The sequence below is a fragment of the Hemitrygon akajei genome, chromosome 23 (genome assembly GCF_048418815.1).
Source record: "Hemitrygon akajei chromosome 23, sHemAka1.3, whole genome shotgun sequence".
In the NCBI taxonomy this organism is placed as follows: Eukaryota; Metazoa; Chordata; class Chondrichthyes; order Myliobatiformes; family Dasyatidae; genus Hemitrygon; species Hemitrygon akajei.
The window spans coordinates 18,214,338-18,236,343 of NC_133146.1; the positions used below are offsets into that span (position 1 = coordinate 18,214,338).

At 48.0% G+C, this 22,006-nt stretch overlaps 1 protein-coding gene across 1 annotated transcript in view; it reads right to left on the reverse strand.

Moving 5' to 3' along the window:
• Positions 1-22,006, reverse strand: part of LOC140715059 (solute carrier family 2, facilitated glucose transporter member 5-like) — a 69,634-nt gene that overhangs the window by 36,505 nt on the left and 11,123 nt on the right. The window contains exons 2-5 of the mRNA XM_073026789.1: positions 10,151-10,249; positions 7,724-7,884; positions 5,676-5,800; positions 4,403-4,548 (exon numbers count right to left, since the gene is read on the reverse strand). Of these exons, the coding sequence (XP_072882890.1) occupies positions 4,403-4,548; positions 5,676-5,800; positions 7,724-7,884; positions 10,151-10,249 (531 nt within the window). The remainder of the gene's footprint in view (positions 1-4,402; positions 4,549-5,675; positions 5,801-7,723; positions 7,885-10,150; positions 10,250-22,006) is intronic.

The window sequence follows — 22,006 nt, forward strand, 5'->3', positions numbered from 1 at the left end:
GGATGACAAGGGACATCTCCAAAACCTCAAGGCACACAGAACTACCTGCAAGTCATCATTGTTACCAGTGAGGATGACAAGGGACATCTCCAAAACCTCAAGGCACACAGAATCACCTGCAAGACATCATTGTTACCAGTGAGGATGACAAGGGACATCTCCAAAATCTCAAGAAAGTGTTAAATAGATTAGAAAATTATGTGCTCTGGTACAAGTATGAATTCTTTAACCAAGCATCCCTTACTGTGGTCACACCATGAACGCACAAGAATCACACACACACACACACACACACACACACACACACACACACACACACACACACACACACACACACACACACACACACACACACACACACACACACACACACACACACACACACACACACACACACACACACACACACACACACACACACAGAAAAGCCAAGCAGTGGTGGGTGTCCCATGGCCAAAGATCTTGTCACAGGTGTAGTCCTTATTAGGATTTGTCAATCACTATAACAATTCCTGCCAAGCCTGGCTACTGTGCTCCACCCCTTGAACTCAGATTGGGGAAAAATGGCAATGGACAAAGTAGTGTGAGGTGTCTTTCAGAAAGGCAAAGGAAATGGTGATGTCAGACTCACACATTGTGATCCACATCGTCCAGTGAAGCTTGTCTGTGATACCTCGCCTTATGGAATAGGTGCAGCCGAGTCACATATTAGGAATGATAGAAGTAAACACCCTGTAGCCTTTGCTTCATGTTCCCTTACCACTACAGAGAAAAGTTATGCACAGATTGATGGAAGAGACCTCGAGTCTGGCTTGGGGTGTAAAACATTTCAACCAGTACCTGTACGGGAGAGAGTTTACCCTTTTTACTGATCATAACCCACCAGTGTCCATTTTCAATCCAGAGAAAGGTGTTCCACGAACAGCAGCAACAGGAATGCAGAGATTGGCCCTATGTCTTGAAGAACACAGTTACAAGATCGAATTCACAAAGACGACTAATCATGGAAATGCTGGTGGATTGTTCCATTTACCTTTGGAAAAGGAAATGTCTAAAAAAAATTACAAAAAGAACACTTCTCTTGATGTATTCTCCCCAATGCAAATCCAAAATCTTAGTATAACAGCAGATGTTCCAAAGGAAAACCAAAAAAGACTGGTCTCAGGTCTACATGGCTCCACCAAATGGTTGGAATGTGCAGCATAAACTCCAGTTACCCCAGTTATACCAGCACCGGGATGAACCGGCTCTTGACGGGAGTTTTCCTTAAGTGGGGATTCGGGGATGTTGCCCAATCAAAGCTGAGGCCCAAAGTACTGGAGGAGCTACGTGCTGGTCACTTAGGCATGGCTGAGATGAAAATGTTAGCTCACAGCTTTGTCCGGCGGTCTGCCATGCACTGGTTGGAATGTCAGCACATCCAGAAGATGCCAGGAGTGGTACCTCTTCATCTCTGGGAATGGCCAGCATTGCCCTGGCATAGGATTCGTGTTGATTTTGCCGGACCATTTCTGGGCACAAATTTCTTGGTAGCGGTAGATGCAGCTACAAAGTGGCCAGGTGTTCCCAACAGCCTCCACCACAGCCTCACACTCCGCCGATGTGCTGAGAAGCCTCTCCTCAAAGACTTGTGTTCCAGAACACTTAGTCAGTGACAACGGACCACAGTTTGTTCGGAACAGTTTCAGTCATTCCTGAAAACTGAATGGACTGAGGCATATCGCATCTGCACTGTATCACCCAGCTACACATGGCCTGGTGGAAAGGTTTGTCCAGCGCCAAAAGAACGCACTGTGAGCAACGTCGGAACACGCTACACTGACACGGAAACAGACGCTCGCCAATTTCTTCCTTGCATGCGCAACGCAGCACCCTCCACAACCAACAACTCACCAGCTGTGCTGTCCCTGGGTCGTCCCCTGCACTCACACTTGGATTCCCCCCCCCCCCCTCCCCAGTCTCAATGTCAGCAGGAGTCTGCAGGACAAACAGCTGAGGCAAATTGAGGGCTCCTCCAACGAGGAGGTTTGATGTTTCACTCCGGGTAAAACAGTCTTGGCGAGGGACTGCAGGTATGATCAGAAGTGGGCACTCGGACAAATTAGGAGCGTTACTGGACCACTCTGCTACACAGTGGAAATTGTGTCATCTGGAGACTCAGCTGAGGGTAGCAGAGTCAATTTTTAGAGGAGAAATGTGTTGGCAGCTGTCAGAGCCACTTCCTGCAGTCCTAGAGTCAACTCCTACAACCACCACGGAGGAGGCCCCAGAACCTGAGATTGTTTCGCAGTCACAAGTCTCACCTGCCAAGCAGGGAAGACGTTATCCCACAAGAGTAATAAATCTTCCACAGTGATTAAATCTGTAGGCCTGAATGGGACAATTTAAAGTTTACTAAGCTGTGGATGCCTGTATATAGTAGTTGCATTATATAATATACTGTGTATATAGTTGAGATAATTCTATATTGAGTTCGAGTTTATAGCTAAACAGGGAGCAGTGTTATGTACTTAACATTTCAGTAGTGTTTTATTGAAAATATATTGCTTGATTATGCATTCTGGTTTGTTTAAATAACTCATTACAGGTTATATGTAAAAGTACGTGAAGGGCACACGTCATTATGTCACCGCATCACAGGTGCTCACCTCACTAAAAGGAGAGTGAAGTACACTCGTTTATCCCAGGGCTTATGATTAGATCTGGAGTTACAAAACATAATAGGAGGGATAGGAGAGAGGGTGGAGCAGCAGGGGTAGTGGGGTTGTAGAAGGGGAGAAAGGTGGAGTAAAGGGTGGAGGGGAGAGAGGGGTGTAGAAGGAGAGAGAGAGAGGGAGAGAGATTGATAGAGACAGAGATCAATAGATAGAGACAGAGGAGAGAGATGTATAGATAAATGTGGATGGATAGAGAGAGATGTATAGATAGTGATTTAGATGGGCAGAGAGGTGGATAGGGAGAGTTAGAAAGGGTGGAGGGAGGGAAAGAGTGAGAAAGGGAGAGAAAGATAGAATGATTAAGAGCGAGAGAGAGGAGAGTCAGAAGAACAATGGGAGAATACGTGCGAGGAAGATTGTGAGAGAGATGGGGATTGGTGAAAGAGTGAGAAAGGTTGAAAAAGGGGGAAGAGTGAGAGGAAGAGTGGATAGAAAGATCAAACAATACAAAGAGAAAATAGAAAGAAAAACAGAAAGGAAAAAATGAAAGAGAAAGAATGAAAAGGAAACTAAAGAAGTAATACAAATGGCAGAAGGAGAAAAAATGATTAAAGGGAAGATTGAAGGAAATCCCTGCTGAGGCTGGAAGTCTGAGAGAAGGAGGGAACGTGTGGGTGGGTGGGGAAACCGTGCCAGTGAGGGGGAGACTGGGCGCAAAGGGGCCGCACAGTGAGCTTGGAAAGTGACCGGTTTATTAGCGGATCTTGGAAGTGTGCAGCAGGCTACCCGCTGCTGTAGCTCAACTACACCTTGCACTTATGTAGCGCCATTAATGGGGCAAATCCTTCCAGGAGCTTCTGGAATGAACACCCAGCCACAGAGCAGCACGTTAGGTAAGCTCTGCCGGAGAGCTGGAGTGGGTTCCTGTGCTGTGCCGTACAACGCTCTGTGCTACCGACGGCACTCGGGGCTGGCAGTGCACTTCGCAGTGACTGAATCCTACCCACTCATTGTACTCTGGATAGGACTGCGTACGGATACGTACCCAGGGTCAGGTTACCTCACCTACGCATTTTCAGGATCTGTGCACTGGTGGCAAGACCAGAATTTATTGCCCACTCTGACCGGACTTGAGGATGGGTGAGCTGCCCCCTCGGCCCTCTTCAGTCCTTCTGGTGAAGTTGCTCCCATGGAGCTGTTGTGCAGTGGGTCCTAGGGTTTAGACCCATTTCCAGTGGAGATGTACAGTAATCCCAAATCAGGCTGGTGAGATGGGGAGGGAACCTGTGGGAATGGAGGGGGGGCAGTGTCCCCTGTTCCTGCCTTTCCCGGCAGTGGAGCTGGTGGGTTTGGGTGAGGCTGTTGGCATAGCCTGGGTGAGTAACTGCACTGCACAGATGGGGGGGTACAGCAGCCTCTGGCGGTGGAGGGAGGGTGGAGGTGGATGAAATGCTGATTGGACCATTACATTGTCCCGATGGTGTCCACCTTCTTGAGAGTCGTAGGCCACACTCACCCAGGCTAGTGGGGGGTGTTCCGTCACAAACCTCTTCTCCAGGAGACAGCGGGAAGGCCTTGGGATGTCAAGCGATGAGTCGCTCACTGCAGGGTCCCCAGCTCTTTAGCAGCCCTTTACAAAGCATTTTCAGGGGTCTAAACTGCCCAGAGCCTGGCCTTGCTCCAGCAGTCCGTGGATTTTCTGGATTCGGAACTCCGACTACAGGGCAAGAGAGCCGATTGCTTACCTCTCCCATCACTTCCCGCAGACCCAGAACCTGGGCAGCAAAAATGCCCAGGCAGATGAAGATGGTGGGGATTAAGCCCAGGAGCCCCCGTAGGTTTTTGGGGGCAATTTCTCCTAAGTACATTGGTACAACGCCGAGTGAGATACCTGCAGACAGAGAGAGGTGTCAGGTTCCAACAGGGCGCTGTTCTAGTTTGTTACACGCACAACAGGTCAGGCAGCATCAATGGAAAGGAATAAATAGTCGATTTATCAGGCCAAGACCCTTCACCAGAATTGAAGAAGGGTCTCGGCCTGAATTGCTAACCGTTTATTCCACTCCATTGATGCTGCCTGACCTGCTGAGTTCCTCCAGCGTTTTTGTGTGTTGCTCTGGATGTCCAGCATCTGCAGGATCTCTTGTGTTTATAATTTCCAGTTTGCCTGCTCCTTCTGAGCCTCCCCTTCATCCACTGTGTAAGCCCCTTACCCTTCACCTGCCTCCTCCCTCCCATCCCTCCAGGATCACCTGAACCCCATTATGTCTGTGATTCTTGTGTCTGTGATTTTAGCTATCTGTTATGGTTTGTACAGTACTTTGGTCAACATGGGTTGTTTTTAAATGTGCTTTCTAAATAAATAAGTTTGACTTGACTTGACTGGATATCTCCCACCCTTCAATGTGTGCATCTCTCCACCTCCCTTTAATTTTATCCTCTGATACATTCAGCATCATTATCTACCTTCCCTCATCTCTCTCGTGTGGCACATGGCCAAGTGGTTAAGGCGTTGGACTAACGATCTGAAGGTCGTGAGTTCGAGCCCCAGCCGGGGGGGCATGTTGTGTCCTTGAGCAAGGCACTTAACCACACATTGCTCCAGTCCACCCAGCTGAAAATGGGTACCGGCAAAATGCTGAGGGTTAACCTCGCGATAGACTGGTGTCTTATCTGGGGGGGGGGGGGGGGGTCTCGTACTCTCAGTCGCTTCACACCACGGAAACTGGCATAAGCACTGGCCTGATGAGCCTGTAAGGCTTGGGACAGACTTTAACTTTCAACTCATCTCTCTCACTGTCGTTACTGCTCTCTTCCCTCCCTCTGTGCCCTCGCTGTCTCCCTTCCTGTCTGCTTCTTTTTCCCCTGTAACAGTCTTCTTTCCCTGTCTCTCTCTCTCCTCCTCTCCCTCTCCTCTCTCTCTCCCTCCCCCCTCCCTTTCCCTCACACTCCCTCCTCCTTGCAAGGTGGGGATGATTCCTCCTGCAAGCGCGGACGGACGGCATACTCCCCGCTTACCTGAGTGGATTCCGGTCATGAAGCGCCCCAGGATCACCATTTCCGGAGAGCGCAGTAGCCTGCTGAGCCCCATCAGCAGCCCGGCCAGGAACACCAGGACCGTGCTGTACATCAGCGTGCCCTTCCTGTCAGTGAGCAGAAGGCATGGTCAGAGCTCCGTGCGTGAAGCAGGATTCAGTCAGAATCAGTTTGAATACCACTGGCATATGTCATGAAACTGGTGTTCTGTGGCAGCAGTGCAGTGCAATTCATAAAAATCACTGTAAATTACAATAGAATTGCATTGAATTGGCTTTATTTCTTACATCCTTCACATCCATGAGGAGCAAAAATCTTTACGTTATGTCTCTATCTAAATGTGCAATCCTAGTAATTTATAATAACTTATAATAAATAGAACAGTCAATGTAACATAGAAATACACACAAATCAGCGCGAGTTAATCAGCCTGGTGGAAGAAGCTGTCCCGGACCCTGCTGGTCCTGGCTTTTATGCTACAGTACCGTTTCCCAGATGGCAGTAGGTGGAATAGATTGTGATGGCGTGACTCGGGTCCCCAATAATCATTCGGGCCCTTTTTACACAGCTGTCTTTGTAAATGTCCTGAATCATGGGAAGTTCACAATTACAGATGCGCTGGGCTGTCCGCACCATCCTCTGCAGTTCTGCGATTGAAGGAGGTACAGTTCTCATACCAGGCAGTGACGCAGCCAGTCAGGATGTTCTCAGTTGTGCCCCTGTAGAACGTTCTCAGGGTCTGGGGGCCCATACCAAACTTCCTCAGCCGTCTGAGGTGGAAGTGGTGCTGTGGTGCCTTTTTCACTGCGTAGCTGGTGTGTACAGACCACGTGAGGGACAGGAAACATGAAGTGAATTAGTAAAGCAAAATAGTGAAGTAGGTGCAAAACAGAGGGGTAGTGAGATCATGAGATGCTTAGTGAGATCGGCCCTCAGTCTCCTGAAGGGATACAGTACCAGGTGTCCCAAATTCCTTCAATGTAGGAGGCTTCAAGAATCCTCAAAGAAGAGAGGAATGAAGATTCAGGGAGCGAATTTGAAGGCTTCAGGTGTGTGACTGTGTGACTTAGATTCAGAGCTCGCTTGCTGAAAGAGACCAGCCTAAAGAAGCGGTGAGGATAGAACCTGGACAGAGTGGTCATGGAGTGGATGCTTCCATTAGTAGGAGAGCCTCGGACCTGAGGGCTCAGCCTCAGAATAGAGGGGTGTCCCTTTAGAATGGAGAAGAGGAGGAATTTCTTCAGTCAGAGGCTGGTGAGTCTGTGGCTGTGGAGCCCAAGTCATTGGGGATACTTAAAGCAGAGGTTGATAGGCTCTCGATTAGTCAGGGTGTTAAAGGTTGCGGGGAGAAGGCAGAATGGGGTTGAGAGGGAAAATGAATCAGCCATGGCCGGAAGGTGGCAGGATAGAGATATGTCCCTCACAGAGGAGGTGTAAGGCGCCCCTTCCCACTCCTAGCCTGCAGGTCCCCCCGGGCAAGGTGTAGCACCTGCATAGCCCCCCCGATTAGGGTCACGTGAACCCATGGGAGCCGCTGGTGGATGGTGGGATGAGCAGCCGGTGCAGATCACAAGCCCTGGTTATGCCACCACTGACGCCAGGCAGACAATCTCTGAAGAGTATTGATAATGGCAGGGGCCTTTACGAAGAAGGCAACGACAAGCCACTTCTGTAGGAAAATTTGCCAAGAACAATCATGGTCAAGACCGTGATCGCTCACATCTACGTTCAACAAAGCGCATTATGATGATGGAATGGTGGAGCAGACTCGATGGGCTGAATAGGCTAATTCTGCTCCTTTGGTTTATGGTCTTACAGGATGTGATGGGATATGGGTGGAGACACCGGTGGTCTCATACCCTCCATTCTGGTCATTAGAGACACTTGGGCACTCTGGTTTGGACCATTCTGTTGTTTTACACTTGATGTGATTTGCACTGATTGCCGTGCGAGCAGGGGGCTCCATTGCACCCTGGTGTACGTGATCTGACTCTGGGTGTGAAGCATCAGCTGGCCGCCCGGATACTTACTGACCCAGCTTGGAGACCAGCAGGCCGACAAGGAAGGCGCCAAACATCCCACCCACGGCGAAGACGGAGACCGTGGCCGAATAGAGCAGCACCAGGTCGTCGGCGCTCATGGTCAGGTTGTAACGCTCCAGGGCTGTGTCATTGTAGAAATCTTTGATGTACTGTGGATGCACAATGCAACGTGAGTAACCAGGCCGGACAGGCAGAGGGTGCTGGGAAAGAGCACCCAACGGCCAACGGCAGAGCTCGACCAGAAGGCAAACAAATTGCATTAGGCCATTCGGCCCATCGAGTCTGCTGCGGCACTTGATCATGACATTCTTATCTTCCCTCTCCACCTCCTGCCTTCTCCTATGATATTTTCCCTATCTAAACCACTCAAGATTTTATGTTTCAATCATTTCATCTCACTCTTCAGAATTCCAGAAGATACAAGACTCTACAGCCTTTGGTAAGAACACTCACACACCCTAAGTTATTAGTAACCTTTCTCTGAACTACTTCTCACATATTTAAACTCCAGATGTGTTCTCATCATGCCCCAAGTAACTGAAGCATTACCTTCCGAATTTTGTATTCACTTTTCCAGCAGTTAATGGTAGCGTTCTGTTACCAGTAAAAACAGAGAATGTTGAAAAATACACAATAGGTCAGACAGCGTCTGTGGGAAGAGAAAGAGGCCACACCACCAGGTACAGGAACAGCTATTTCGCTTCATCTTGAACGAACCAGCCCAACCCTAATCCCCATCTCATAGAGCAACACCCACAAAATGCTGGAGGAACTCAGCAGGCCAGGCAGCATCTAGGAAAAGAGTACAGTCGACGTTTCAGGCCGAAACCCTTCGGCAGGACTGGAGAAAAAAAGCTGAGGAGTAGATTTGAAAGATGGGGGGGGGGGGGGGGGGGGAAAGAGAATCACAAGGTGATATGTGTAACCTGGAGGGGGAGGGATGAAGAGCTGGGAAGTTGATTGGTGAAAGAGACAGAAGGCCATGGAAGAAAGAAAAGGGAGAGGAGCACCAGAGGGGGGCGATGAGTGGGCAAGGAGATAAGGTGAGAGAGGGAAAAGAGCATGGGAGATGGTGAAAGAGACGGGGTGGGGGCATTACAAAAAGTTAGAGAAATGATGTTCATGCCATCAGGTTGGAGGCTACCCAAATGGAATACAAGGTGTTGTTCCTCCAAACTAAGTGTGGCCTCATCACAAGGGTGGAGGAGACCATGGATGGACAAATTTGAATGGGAATGGAAAGTGGAATTAAAATGGGTGGCCATTGGGAGATCCCGCTTGTTCTGGTGGACGGAGTGTAGATGTTTGGTGAAACGGTCTCCCAATCTACATCAGATTATTATTTAAGTGGTGAAAGATCGCAGCATGCTGTTGTGCAGAGGGACTTGGGAGTGCTTGTTCATGAATCGCAAAAAGTTGGCTTGCAGGTGCAACAGGTTATTAAGAAGGCAAATGGAATGTTGAACACAAAGTACACTGCAGATGCTGTGGTCAAAGCAACACCTACAACAAACTGGATGAACTCAGCAGGTCGGGCAGCATCCGTTGAAATGAGCAGTCAATGTTTCAGGCCAAGACCCTTCATCAGGAATATTGGCCTTCATTGCTAGAGGGATTGAATTCAAGAGCAGGGAGGTCATGCTGCTACTGTACAGGGTACTGGTGAGGCTGCACCTGGAGTACTGCGGGCAGTTCTAATCTCCATATTTGAGGAAGGATATTCTGGCTTTGGAGGCAGTGCAGAGGAGGTTCACCAGGTTGATTCCAGGGATGAAGGGGTTAACCTATGAGGAGAGATTGAGTCGCCTGGGACTGTACTCTCTGGAATTCAGAGGATCAGAGAGGATCTTATAGAAACATACAAAATTTTGAAAGGGATAGATAAGATAGAAGTCGGAAAGTTGTTTCTATTGGTAGATGAGACTAGAACTAGGGGACATTGCCTCAAGATTCAGGGGAGAAGATTTAAGACGGAGATGACGAGAGACTGTTTTTCCCCAGAGAGTGGTGAATCTGTGGAATTCTCTGCCCAGAGAAGCAGTTAAGGTTTCCTCACTAAATATATTTAAGGAACAGTTAGATAGATTTTTACATAGTAAGGGAATTAAGGGTTATGGGGAAAAGGCAGGTAGATGGAGCTGAGTTTACGGACAGATCAGCCATGATCTTATTGAATGGCGGGGCAGACACAATGGGCTGATGGCCTACTCCCGCTCCTATTTCTTATGTTCTTATTAACCCTGGATATCATCTTAACAGCAGCTTCTAACACTGTCTTGATCCTGGGTGTAAGGTAACTGGCCTGTAATTCCCTGTTTTCTGCCATCTTCCCTTTTAGGGAATGTCATTGTAGCTGAGAGGGAGTGAGTGACAGCTCAGAGGGGCTGTGTAGCCGAGAGTGACCCGGCACCTTACCTGGGTCGGGGAGTTCACCACTGCCAGGTTGTAGCCGTACAGCATGGAGGAGCCGAAGGAGGTGAGGGTGGCAGCAGCAAGGAGGGTCCACGTCAGGTGCTGTGCAGGCAGAAACAGAGGAGCAGTTACGGTACAACACCCAGACAAGGAACATTCCGGAAGGTGGCGCTGGAACAGGGCCCTCTCAGAATCAGGTTCATTATCTCTGACATAGATCGTGACATTTGTGGTCTTGTGCAGCAGCACAGTGTAGTACATAAAATATTCTATAAATTACAACAAGAAATATGTATAAACTATTAACAAGCAATGAAAATGAGAGCATGGACTCCTTGACCATTCAAAAATCTGATGGCAGAGGGGAAGAAGCTGTTTCTAAAACATGGAGTGAGGGATTTCAGGCTCCTGTGCCTCCTGTTGATGGCAGTAATGAGAAGAGGGCATGTCCTGGGTAGTGAGGGTCCTTAATAATGGATGACTCCTTCTTGAGGCATTGCCTTTTGAATATGTCCTCGATGATGGGGAAGTGAATGCCCATGATGGAGCCGCTTGAGTTTACAATCCCCTCCACAACATTTTCCAATCCGGTGCAGTGGAAACCCCCCCCCACAAACCGGACGGTGATGCGACCGGTCAGAATGCTCCCCACAGCACATCTGTTGAAACTTGTGAGAGTCTTTGGTGACATGCGGAATCTCCTCAAACTCCTTATAAAATTACAGCGCAGCCTTCTTCATGATTGCATCAATACGTTGGGCACAGGAGAGATCACCTGGGATGTTGCCACCCAGGAACTTGGAGCTGTCCACCCTTTTCAGCGCCGACCCCTCGATGAGGACTGGTGTGAACCTTGGGAGTTGTATGTGGGATGTACTCTGATAATAAAATTTACTTTCAGCTTTGAACTTTGTTCCCTTGACTTCCCCTTCCCGAAGTACACAATCAATTCCTTGGTCTTACCGAGGTTGTGCAAGGTTATTGTTGCGACACCACTCAACCATCTGATCTACAGGCTCCCCTGCTATCCGAAAGTAGAGCATTTCTCTGAAACCATTTGTAAGCCGACATGTCGTAAAGCGAAGAAGCAATTACCATTAATTCACATGGGAAAAATTTTTCAGCGTTCCCAAACCCAAAAGATAACCTACCAAATCAAACCAAATAACACATAAAACCTAAAATAACACGAACGTATAGTAAAAGCAGGAATGATATGATAAATATACAGCCTATATAAAGTAGAAATATTGTATGTACGGTGTAGTTTCACTTAGAATTGGGAAGACAGCGAGCCAAAATTGATTTGGAGAGAAAAAAATCGGCACATACACACACGCGCACGTACACGCATGCACACGTACACGCATGCACACGTACACGCATGCACACGTACACGCATGCACACGTACACGCATGCACACATACAAGCTCACACAAGGCTTCACGGTCATGGTAGTCTTTCTCGAGGTAAGCACGTATAAAGCGGGCATCTTTTTTTTGTAAAAGCGAAAATCCTCTTTAGTTAGCGAAAACAGGTACTAATGTAGGTCTTCCATAACAGCGAGCTGTCGTAAAGCGAACGTTCGAAAAACGGGGGCCGCCTGTATCTCGCTCCTGTACGCCTCCTTTCACCATCTGAAATTCTGCCATCAGCAGTGGTGTCATCAGCAAAATGATAGCCTCAGTTACCAGAAATTGTAACTTCCTGCCTGTTGCTCAGGTCTACAAGGCCAGGGGTGGGGGAAATAGGTGTGAGGGTGTCAGTATGGGGGGGTAGGCAGTGTGGGGATATGAAATGTGGGGTTGGGGGAGACTGACTTGGGAAGAGCAGTAATTGAAGCCCTTTTCTCTTATTACAACAATCGTCCTTTGAACAATTTAAAGGACGGTTTCTTCCCCCTGGCCCCACCAGCAGATTTCTGCATGGTCCATGAACACTATCTCACGATTACTGTATTTTGCACAATCTCTGAACCCTTTTCCGCTTCATGACGTCTCTCTGAGAACATGCTGACCAAAGCTTCACTGCGCGTTTGGCCACGATAACAAGTCAGCAGAAAGGGAGCTGAGATTCCCTGGATTACTTGGCGGGCTGAACGCCCTGCTGTCCCACTACAGCGGATGAGGCACCTCGCGCAGGCGGAACCGAGTGGACTCGTGCCTCGATGCATCCTTGTGACAGAATGCAAGGGCGCTGACTGTTCTGTGGACATGTTACTCACGGGTTTGTCAGATACGGACGGTTATAGATCGTGACAAGGAAATTCAATTATCCTATTTGCAATTTCCTCAAGTATTTCATCCAAGCATTCAACTGCACAGGAGCAGTTACACGTGGGTTTATAAAACACATGCTGAAAGCACTCGCTGCCAAGAAGTCCTGAGGCAAGGTGGGCTGGGGTGGGGGGGGGGGGGTTGTGTGTTGGGGGAAGAGGGGAACGTGGAGGGGCAGTTTCTCAGTGACAGCAGGAGACTGGGGTGAGCTGGGAGTGTATAGGGAGAGTGAGAAAAGAGGGGAGAGGAAGATAGGGAAGAGAGAAGAAGGAGAGAAAATAGAGAGAAAGAGGTACAGCAGAGGTAGAGAGGGGCAGGTGAGAGAGATGGGGTGAGTGGGGGGGCAAGTGAAAGAGAGGGGAAGGGGCAGGTGAGAGAGGTGTGAGTGAGAGAGAGAAAAGGGCAAGTGAGAGAAAATGTTATGAATGAGAGAGGAGGTGAGTTAGAGAGAAAAGAAAGGGAGAGAGAGGTGAGTGAAAGAGAGGGGCAAGTGAGAGAGAGAGAGGGAGAGAGTGAAAGAGAGAGTCAGTGAGAGAGAGAGAGAGAGAGCAAAAGAAAGTAGTGAGTGAGAGAGGGGAGAGTGAAACAGATTGGGACAAGAGAGAGAGAGCAGGAGTGAGAGAGAGAGGGCTGTGAGAGTGATGGGCTGACTGAGAGAGGGCAAGAGAAAGGGAGGGGTGAGTCAGGGGGGAGTGGCTGAGAGAGAGGGGGACGAGTGAGGGAGAGATGGGTGATTGAAAGATGGGGGTGAGGAAAAGAGGGGCAAATGAGAGAGAGGCATGAGTGAGATCAGGACATAAATGAGGGGGTGAGTGAGAGAGAGAGCAGGGGATAGAGAGAGAGAGGGTAAGAGAGAGTAAGAGGGCTGTGTGAAAGAGAGAGGGGGCTGAGTGAGAGACAGGAGTTGTGAGAGAGATTGGGATGTGTGAGAGAGGGTGAGCGAGTGAGAAAGGGGGGTAAGTGAGAGATAGGGGTGAGTGAGTGAGAGGGGCACGAGTGTGAGAAAGAGGTGAGTGTGAGAGAGGGCAAGTGAGAGAAAGGGGTGAGAAAGAGTGAAAGAGGTGAGTGTAGGGGAAGGGGGAGGGAGAGGGGGGAGGGAGACACGTTATGGCTCTTCCAGTTACCTTTGAAATGTTGGATTTGATCAAGAAGTTTTTCTTTTTTCTTGCTTTCACTCTCAGTTTAAGCTGCCCAGTTCCCTTCTTTTTCTCTCTTTTTTTGTTTAGTGGTTTTTTAAAATATATATTAACATTATAAAATTTTCTTTATCTTTTTCTTCTTTTCATGGAATGATACGAGGAGAATCGATTACCTTATTCTTTATTACATACTATTAGATTAATACGATGTATGATCTTGATAATGTTTATTTTACCTTTTATATGAATTGTTATTGATATAGATATTTGAGATAATTCTCCTCTTGTTTACATATGTACTCTTATTTAATTAATACAAAGATTGATAAGGAAAGAGAGAGGTGACTGAGAGAGAGGTGCAAGTGAGAGGGAGTGGACTGTGAGAGAGTGAGGGGCACGAGAGAGAGGGGGAGTTAGAGTGTGAGAGAGAGTGCGAGGGAGAGGGAGACAGTGAGAGAGAGGGAAAGGGCTGTGGGAGAGGAGAGAGAGAGGGTGAGTGAGAGAGAGAGAGGACAAGTGACAGAGGGACAAATGAGAGAGAGGAGTAAGTGACTGAGATAGAGAGAAAGAGAGTGAGAGAGGTGAGTATGAGAGAGAGATGGGGCGAGTGAGTGAGAGAGGGGCAAATGAGAGAGAGGGGTGAGTGAGAGAGAGGGGTGATAGGGAGTGGGCTGTGAGAGAGAGGGAGAGTGGAGAGTGAGGGGTGTGAGCGAGAGAGAGATGGGAGTGAGAGATTGCAATGTGAGAGAGAGGAGGCAACTGATAGAAGAGGGTAAGTGAGAGGGAGAGGGCTCGGAGAGAGAGAGAAGGAGAGAAAGGGGAATGAGAGAGATTGGGATGTGAGAGGGGTGAGTGAGAGAGTGAGTGAGTGAGTGACAGAGAGAGTGAAAGGGAGAGAGAGGGGAATGAGAGAGATTGGGACGTGAGAGGGGTGAGTGAGTGAGTGAGTGACTGAGAGGGAGAGAGAGTGAGAGGGAGTGAGAGTGAGAGGCTGAGTGAGAGGGAGAGTAGCAGAGATAAAGAGAGAGAGAGGAGGGGCGAGTTAGAGAGAGAGGGTAAGTGAAAGAGAGGCTGAGTGAGAGCGAGAGTGGGCGAGGGAGAAGGAGACAGCTAGAGAGAGAGAAGGAAAGGGCTGTGTGAGAGAAGTAGAGAGAGGTGAATGGGAGAGAGAGGGGAGTGAGAGATTGGATGTGAGCGAGAGGAGGTGAGATGGGGAGAGAGAGAGAGAGAAAAAGGTGGGAATGAGAGAGAAGGACTTGAGTGAGGGGGTGGGTGAGAGAGAGGGCGAGGGAGAGGGAAACCGTGAGAGAGAGAGAGGTGGGGGGCAGGTTGCAAATGAGAGAGGTGTGTGTGTGTGAGAGGGAGGAGCTGTGAGAGGGGGAATGAGAGTTGGGACGTGAGAGAGGGCTGTGAGAGGAATGAGAGAGATTAGAATTTGAGAGAGAGGGGGTGATTGAGAGAGAGGACAAGTGACAGGGAGCAAATGAAAGAGGGGTGAGTGAGTGAGAAAGAAAGTAAGACAGGTGAGTGAGAGAGGGTGGGGTGAATGTGAGAGAGATGGGCTGTGAGATATTGGGTGAGTGAGAGAAATTGGGACGTGGGAGTGAGGGGGTGAGTGAGAGAGTGTGAGACAGTGAGTGGGGGGTGAGTGAGTGACAGTGAGAGAGGGGGGAGTGAGAGAGGGAAAGAGGTGATTCAGAGAGACGGGCGAGTGAGGGAGAGAGGGCTGTGAGAGTCTGGGTGAGGGAGATGAAGACAGTGAGAGAGGAAAGGGCTTTGTGAGAGAAAGAGGCAAGTGAGAGACAGAGAGAGAGGTGAATGAGAGAGAATGACAGAGGCAATTGAGAGGATGAGGGCTGTGTGAGAGAGGGTGTGAGTGAGAGAGAGAGAAAGGCTGTGAGACATAGTGGGAGTGAAAGAGATTGGGATATGACTGAGGGAATGAGTGAGAAAGTGAGAGACGCCAGATGTCCCCTTTTTCGAACATTCGCTTTACGACACCTCGCTGTTATGAAAGACCTACATTAGTGTCCTGACGAAGGGTCTCGGCCCGAAATGTCGACAGCGCTTCTCCCTATGGATGCTGCCTGGCCTGCTGCGTTCCACCAGCATTTTGTGTGTTGTTTGAATCTGCAGATTTCCTCGTGTTTGTACCTACATTAGTTACCGGTTTTCGCTAACAGAAGGTGTTTTCACTATTACGGAAAAGGCAGCGAGCAGCCGAGTTCAACTGCATTCTCTTAAACACGTGCCTGTGAGCATCGGTGCTTTCTGTCAATTTATTTTGTGCATCCGTTAGCAAGATGAGTTTTAAGGTATCCGAAAAGCCTGAAAAAGCGCGTAAGGGTGTTACACTTAGTGTAAAACTAGACATAATTGAGCATTTCGATCGTGGTGAATGAAGTAAGGACATAGGGAGTTTGGCTAAGGGTTTGTGGAAGTTGACAAAGATGATGTTGAAGAGGCTTTGGCATCCCATGACCAAGCACTGACAGATGAAGAGGAAAGGATAATAGACAATAGGTGCAGAAGTAGACCATTCGGCCCTTTGAGCCTGCACCGCCATTTTGAGATCATGGCTGATCAATTACTATCAATACCCGGTTCCTGCCTTGTCCCCATATCCCTTGATTCCCCTATCCATAAGATACCTATCTAGCTCCTTCTTGAAAGCATCCAGAGAATTGGCCTCCACTGCCTTCCGAGGCAGTGCATTCCAGACCCCCACAACTCTCTGGGAGAAGAAGTTTTTCCTTAACTCTGTCCTAAATGACCTACCCCTTATTCTCAAACCATGCCCTCTGATAACAATTGAAACCGAATGCAGCAGCGAAAGTGAAGTCGCCCGGGAACTGAATGTGAAGCAATTGAGTGAGATTTTCACTGCGATTGACAACGCTGCAATGATTGCAGAAAAGTATGACTTTAATTTTGAAAGGGTACGTAGGTTTAGGGCATATTTGCGGGATGGTTTGAGTGCTTACAAAGAACTGTATGATAGAAAAATGCGCGAGGCTAAGCAGTCAAGCATACTGTCATTTTTCAAACCTTCCACATCAGCCACAGCAGACAACGAAACTCGACCGTCAACATCGAGGCAGGCAGACATAGAAGAAGGTGACCTGCCTACCTTGATGGAAACAGACGACGATGACATGACACCCCAGTCTCCTCTACCTCCCACCACCCCAACCTCCGACGACTCAGCCTAACACACCATCATCAGTGTGCTCACTGTCTTCCCGATTCCGGTAAGTGAAACTACACTGGGCGTACATTATTTCTACTTTACATAGGCTGTGTATTTTTATGTTATTTGGTATGATTTGGCAGCTTCATAGCTTAAAGGTTACTGGAAAGAGCGCTTCTGCCGAGAGCGCTTGCGCGAGATTTTCTTTACGGTGGACAATAATTGCGGAAAAGTATTCCTACTTTATATAGGCTGTGTATTTATCAGATCATTCCTGCTTGTACTATATGTTACTGTTATTTTAGGTTTTTGTGTTATTTGGCATGATTTGGTAGGTTATTTTTTGAGTCTGGGAATGCTCGCAAATTTTTCCCATGTAAATAAATGGCAATTGCTTCTTCGCTTTACGACATTCCAGTTTACGGACCGTTTCATAGGAACGCTCCCCCTTTCAAATAGCAGGAGAGAGTGAGAGAGGGGTGAATGAGTGACAGAGAGGAGGGCGAAAGGGAGAGGGCAGTAAGAGAGAGGGGTTGTGTGAGGGAGGGGCGATTGAAGGGGTAATGGGTGAGAGGAGGGCTTTGAGAGGGAGAGGGCTATGACAGAGAGAGAGAGAGAGAGAGAGAGAGAGAGAGAGGTGCAGTGAGGAGGGGCAAGGGAGAGGGTGACAGTGAGGGGGGGCAAGGGAGAGGGTGACAGTGAGAGAGGGTCAAGTGTGAGAGAGTGGAGTGTGCGAGAGGGGGGTACTGACAGACAGGGGCAAGTGAGCGTAAAAGGACTGTGGAGTGGAGTGAGTGAGAGAGAGAGGGGTGAGTGAGTGAGAGAGGGGGAGAGAGAGTAAGAGAGGAGTGAATGAGTGACAGAGTGAGAGAGGTGAGGGAGAGGTAGTGATAGGGGACTCGATAGTTTGATGTACAGGCAAGAGGTTCTGTGGTTGTGACAGAGACTCCTGGATGGTTTGTTGCCTCCTGGGTGCCAGGGTCAGGGATGTCTCTGATCGTGTGCACAGCATTCTGAAATGGGAGGGTGAGCAGCCAGATGTCATAGTACACATCGGTACCAATGACACAGGAAGAAAGAGTGAGGAGGTCCTGAAGAGTGAGTGTAGAGAGCTTGGTAGGAAGTTAAAAAGCAGGACCTTGAGGGTGGTAATCTCAGGATTGCTACCTGTGCCACGTGCCAGTGAGGGTAAGAATAGGATGCTCTGGAGGATGAACACGTGGCTGAAGAACTGGTGTAGGGGGCAGGGTTTCAGATTTCAGGATCATTGGGACCTCTTCTGGGGCAGGTGGGACCTGTACAAGAGAGATGGGTTACACCTGAACTACAGGGGGGCCAATATCCTTGCAGGGAGGTTTGTCAGTGCTGTTGGGGGGGTTTAAACTAGATTTGCAGGGGGATGGGAACCAGAGTGCCAGAGTAGATAGTGGAGCAGGGGGTGAAAATAAATGATGTTAAAGGTTCATGCAAAGCCACAAATAGAAGGGTTGTGTGTGGTGGTAATAATCTTCTGAGGTGCGTCTATTTCAATGCGAGGAGTATTGTGGGGAAGGCTGATGAACTGAGGGTGTGGATTAACAAATGGAATTACAACATTATAGTCATTAGTGAAACTTGGCTACAGGAGGGGCAGGACTGGCAGCTCAATGTTCCAGGGTTCCAATGTTTCAGATGTGATAGAGACAGAGGGATGAAGGGTGGGGGGGGGGGGGGGGGGGGTGGTGTTGTTGGCATTGCTAATCAGGGAAAATGTTACAGCAGTGCTCAGGCAGGACAGATTAGAGCAGTGGTCCCCAACCACTGTGCGAGGAAACATTATGATTTGGCAATATGCAACGATACGAGTCAGCTGCACCTTTTCTCATTCCTGTCATGCCCACTGTTGAACATGAACGCATGCGAGGTCATCAGTCGCCTAAACGCAGTGATACCCTAGCACCAGGGATCACTGGTTGGCTTCGGGTAAACGGCCGCTTCCTGCGGCCGGCGAGAAGTGCCGTTGCTACCGGCCTGGAGCACGGACAGATGGGCGCCGCCTCTAAACCTGTTTACCACACCGAATGTTCGTGGGAAACCCGGTGCTAAAATATTCGCAGATAACCTAATTCGGGCTCAGGGTTTCGTAAGTACCAGAGCAGCTACCTCGCTGCGATCGACTGAAAGTCATCCTTCGGGCCAAACTTTTGTCAGCCGATTGATCCTACCTACCTACAAGGAGAGGGGGGCGGGCACGCGCTGTCACACTCTTTGCTCGGTCGGTCAATTGTTCCGGACTGTGACCACCACGGCCCCGGCACAGGGACCTCCGGCCCTTACCTTGTCCTCTCACTGGTATGTCGCAATGATTTTATATGTTCATACGAGGAAAATATGCGCTGTGTGTTTAATATTAAATTCATTAGATAAACCCTTTTAGAAACGAAATTGAGTGTATTAGCCACTTATAAGTTGACTTATCACCTATATTCCGGTCGTGATTAACACCCCCCCTCCCCCCGTCGGCCGGTCCACAAGAATATTGTCAATATTAAACCAGTCCGCAGTGCAAAAAAGGTTGGTGACCCCTAGATTAGAGGGCTTGTCTACCAAGGCCATATGGGTGGAGCTGAGAAACAGGAAAGGTATGACCACATTAATGGGGTTGTATTATAGACCACTCAATAGTCAGCAAGAATTGGAAGAGCAAATCTGCAGAGAGATAGCAGACAACTGCAGGAAACAAAGTTGTGATAGTAGGGGATTTTAATTTTCCGCATATTGATTGGGACTCCCATACTGATAAAGGTCTAGAAGGGTTAGAGTTTGTAAAATGTGTTCAGGAAAGTTTTCTAAATCAATATATAGAGGTACTGACTAGTGAGGATGAAATATTAGATCTCCTATTAGGAAATGAGTTAGGACAGGTGACAGAAGTGTGTGTAGGGGAACACTTTGGTTCCAGTGATCAGAACACCATTACTTTCAACTTGATCATGGATAAAGATAGATCTGGTCCTCGGGTTGAGGTTCTAAACTGGAAAAAGGCCAAATTTGACGAAATGAGAAAGGATCTAAAAAGCGTGGATTGGGGCAGGTTGTTCTCTGGCAAGGATGTCGTTGGTAAGTGGGAGGCCTTCAAAGGAGAAATTTTGAGAGTGCAGAGTTTGTATGTTCCTGTCAGGATTAAAGGCAAAGTGAATAAGAATAAGGAACCTTGGTACTCTAGGGATATTGGAACTCTGATAAAGAAGAGAGAGATGTATGGCATGTATAGGAAACAGGGAGCAAATAAGGTGCTTGAGGAATATTAGAAGTGCAAAAAATACTTAAGAAAGAAATCAGGAGGGCTAAAAGAAGAGATGAGGTTGCTTTGGCAGTCAAAGTGAAGGATAATCCAAAAAGCTTCTACAGGTATATTAAGAGCAAAAGGATAGTAAGGGATAAAATTGGTCCTCTTGAAGATCAGAGTGGTCGGCTGTGTATGGAACCTAAAGAAATGGGGGAGACCTTAAATGGTTTTTTTGTGTCTGTATTACTACGGAAACTGGCATGGAGTCAATGGAAATAAGGCAAACAAGTAGTGAGGTCATGGAACCTGTACAGATTGAAGAGGAGGAGGTGCTTGCTATCTTGAGGTAAATCAGAATACCGGTAGATAAATCTGCAGGACCTGACAGGGTATTCCCTTGGACCTTGAAGGAGACTAGTGTTGAAATTGCAGGGGCCCTGGCAGATATATTTAAAATGTCGGTATCTACGGGTGAGGTGCCAGAGGATTGGAGGATAGATCATGTTGTTCTGTTGTTTAAAAAAGGCTCTAAAAGTAATCTGGGAAATTATAGGCTGGTAAGTTTGATGTCTGTAGTAGGCAAATTATTGGAAGGAGTTCTAAGAGATAGGATCTACAAGAATTTGGACTTATTAGGGAGAGTTAACATGGCTTTGTGCGTGGTAGGTCATGTTTAACAAATCTATTAGAGTTTTTTGAGGAGGTTACCAAGAACGTGGATGAAGAGAAGGCAGTGGTTGTTGTCTACATGGACTTCAGTAAGGCCTTTGACAAAGTCCCACTTGGGAGGTTAGTTAGGAAGATTTATTCGCTAGGTATACATGGTGAGGTAGTAAATTGGATTAGACATCGGCTCAATGGGAGAAGTCAGAGAGTGGTAGTGGAGGATTGCTTCTCTGAGTGGAGGCCTGTGACTAGTGGTGTGCCACAGGGATCAGTGCTGGGTCCATTGTTATTTGCCATCTCTATCAATGATCTGGATGATAATGTGGTAAATTGGATCAGCAAATTTGCTGATGATACAAAGATTGGAGGCGTAGTGGACAGTGAGGAAGGTTTTCAAAGTTCGTAGAGGGATTTGGACCAGCTGGAAAAATAGGCTGAAAAATGGCAGATGGAGTTTAATACAGACAAGTGTGAGGTATTGCACTTTGGAAAGAAAAACCAAGGTAGAATATACAAGGTAAATGGCAGGTCACTGAGGAGTGCAGTAGAACAGAGGGATCTGGGAATACAGATACAAAATTCCCTAAAAGTGGTGTCACAGGTAGAAAGGGTAGTAAAGAGAGCTTTTGGTACATTGGCCTTTATAAATCAAAGTATGGAGTATAAGAGTTGGAAAGTTATGGTGAGTTTGTATAAGGCATTGGTGAGGCTGAATTTGGAGTATTGTGTGCAGTTTTGGTCACCGAATTACAGGAAGGATATTAATAGGGTTAAAATAGTGCAGAGAAGGTTTACAAGGATGTTGCCAGGACTTGAGAAACTGAGTTACAGAGAAAGGTTGAATAGGTTAGGACTTTATTCCCTGGAGCATAGAAGAATGAGGGGAGATTTGATAAAGGTATATAAAATTATGATGGGTATCAATAGAGAGAATGCAAGCAGGTTTTTTCCACTGAAGCTAGGGGAGAAAAAAACCCAGAGGACATGGGTTAAGGGTGAAGGGCAAAAAGTTTAAAGGAAACATTAGGAGGGGCTTCTTCACACAGAGTGGTGGGAGTGTGGAATGAGCTGCCAGATGAAGTGTTCTTCACACAGAGAGTGGTGGGAGTGTGGAATGAGCTGGTAAATGCGGGCTCACTTTTAACATTTAAGAAAAACTTGGACAGGTACATGGATGAAAGGCAGAAAAATGGTTCGGCACAGCCAAGAAGGGCCAAAGGGCCTGTTTCTGTGCTGTAATGTTCTGTGGTTCTATGGGCGAATGAGAGGGAGAGGCCAATGAGAGAGAGAGAGAGAGAGAGGGGGCGATTGAGACAGTG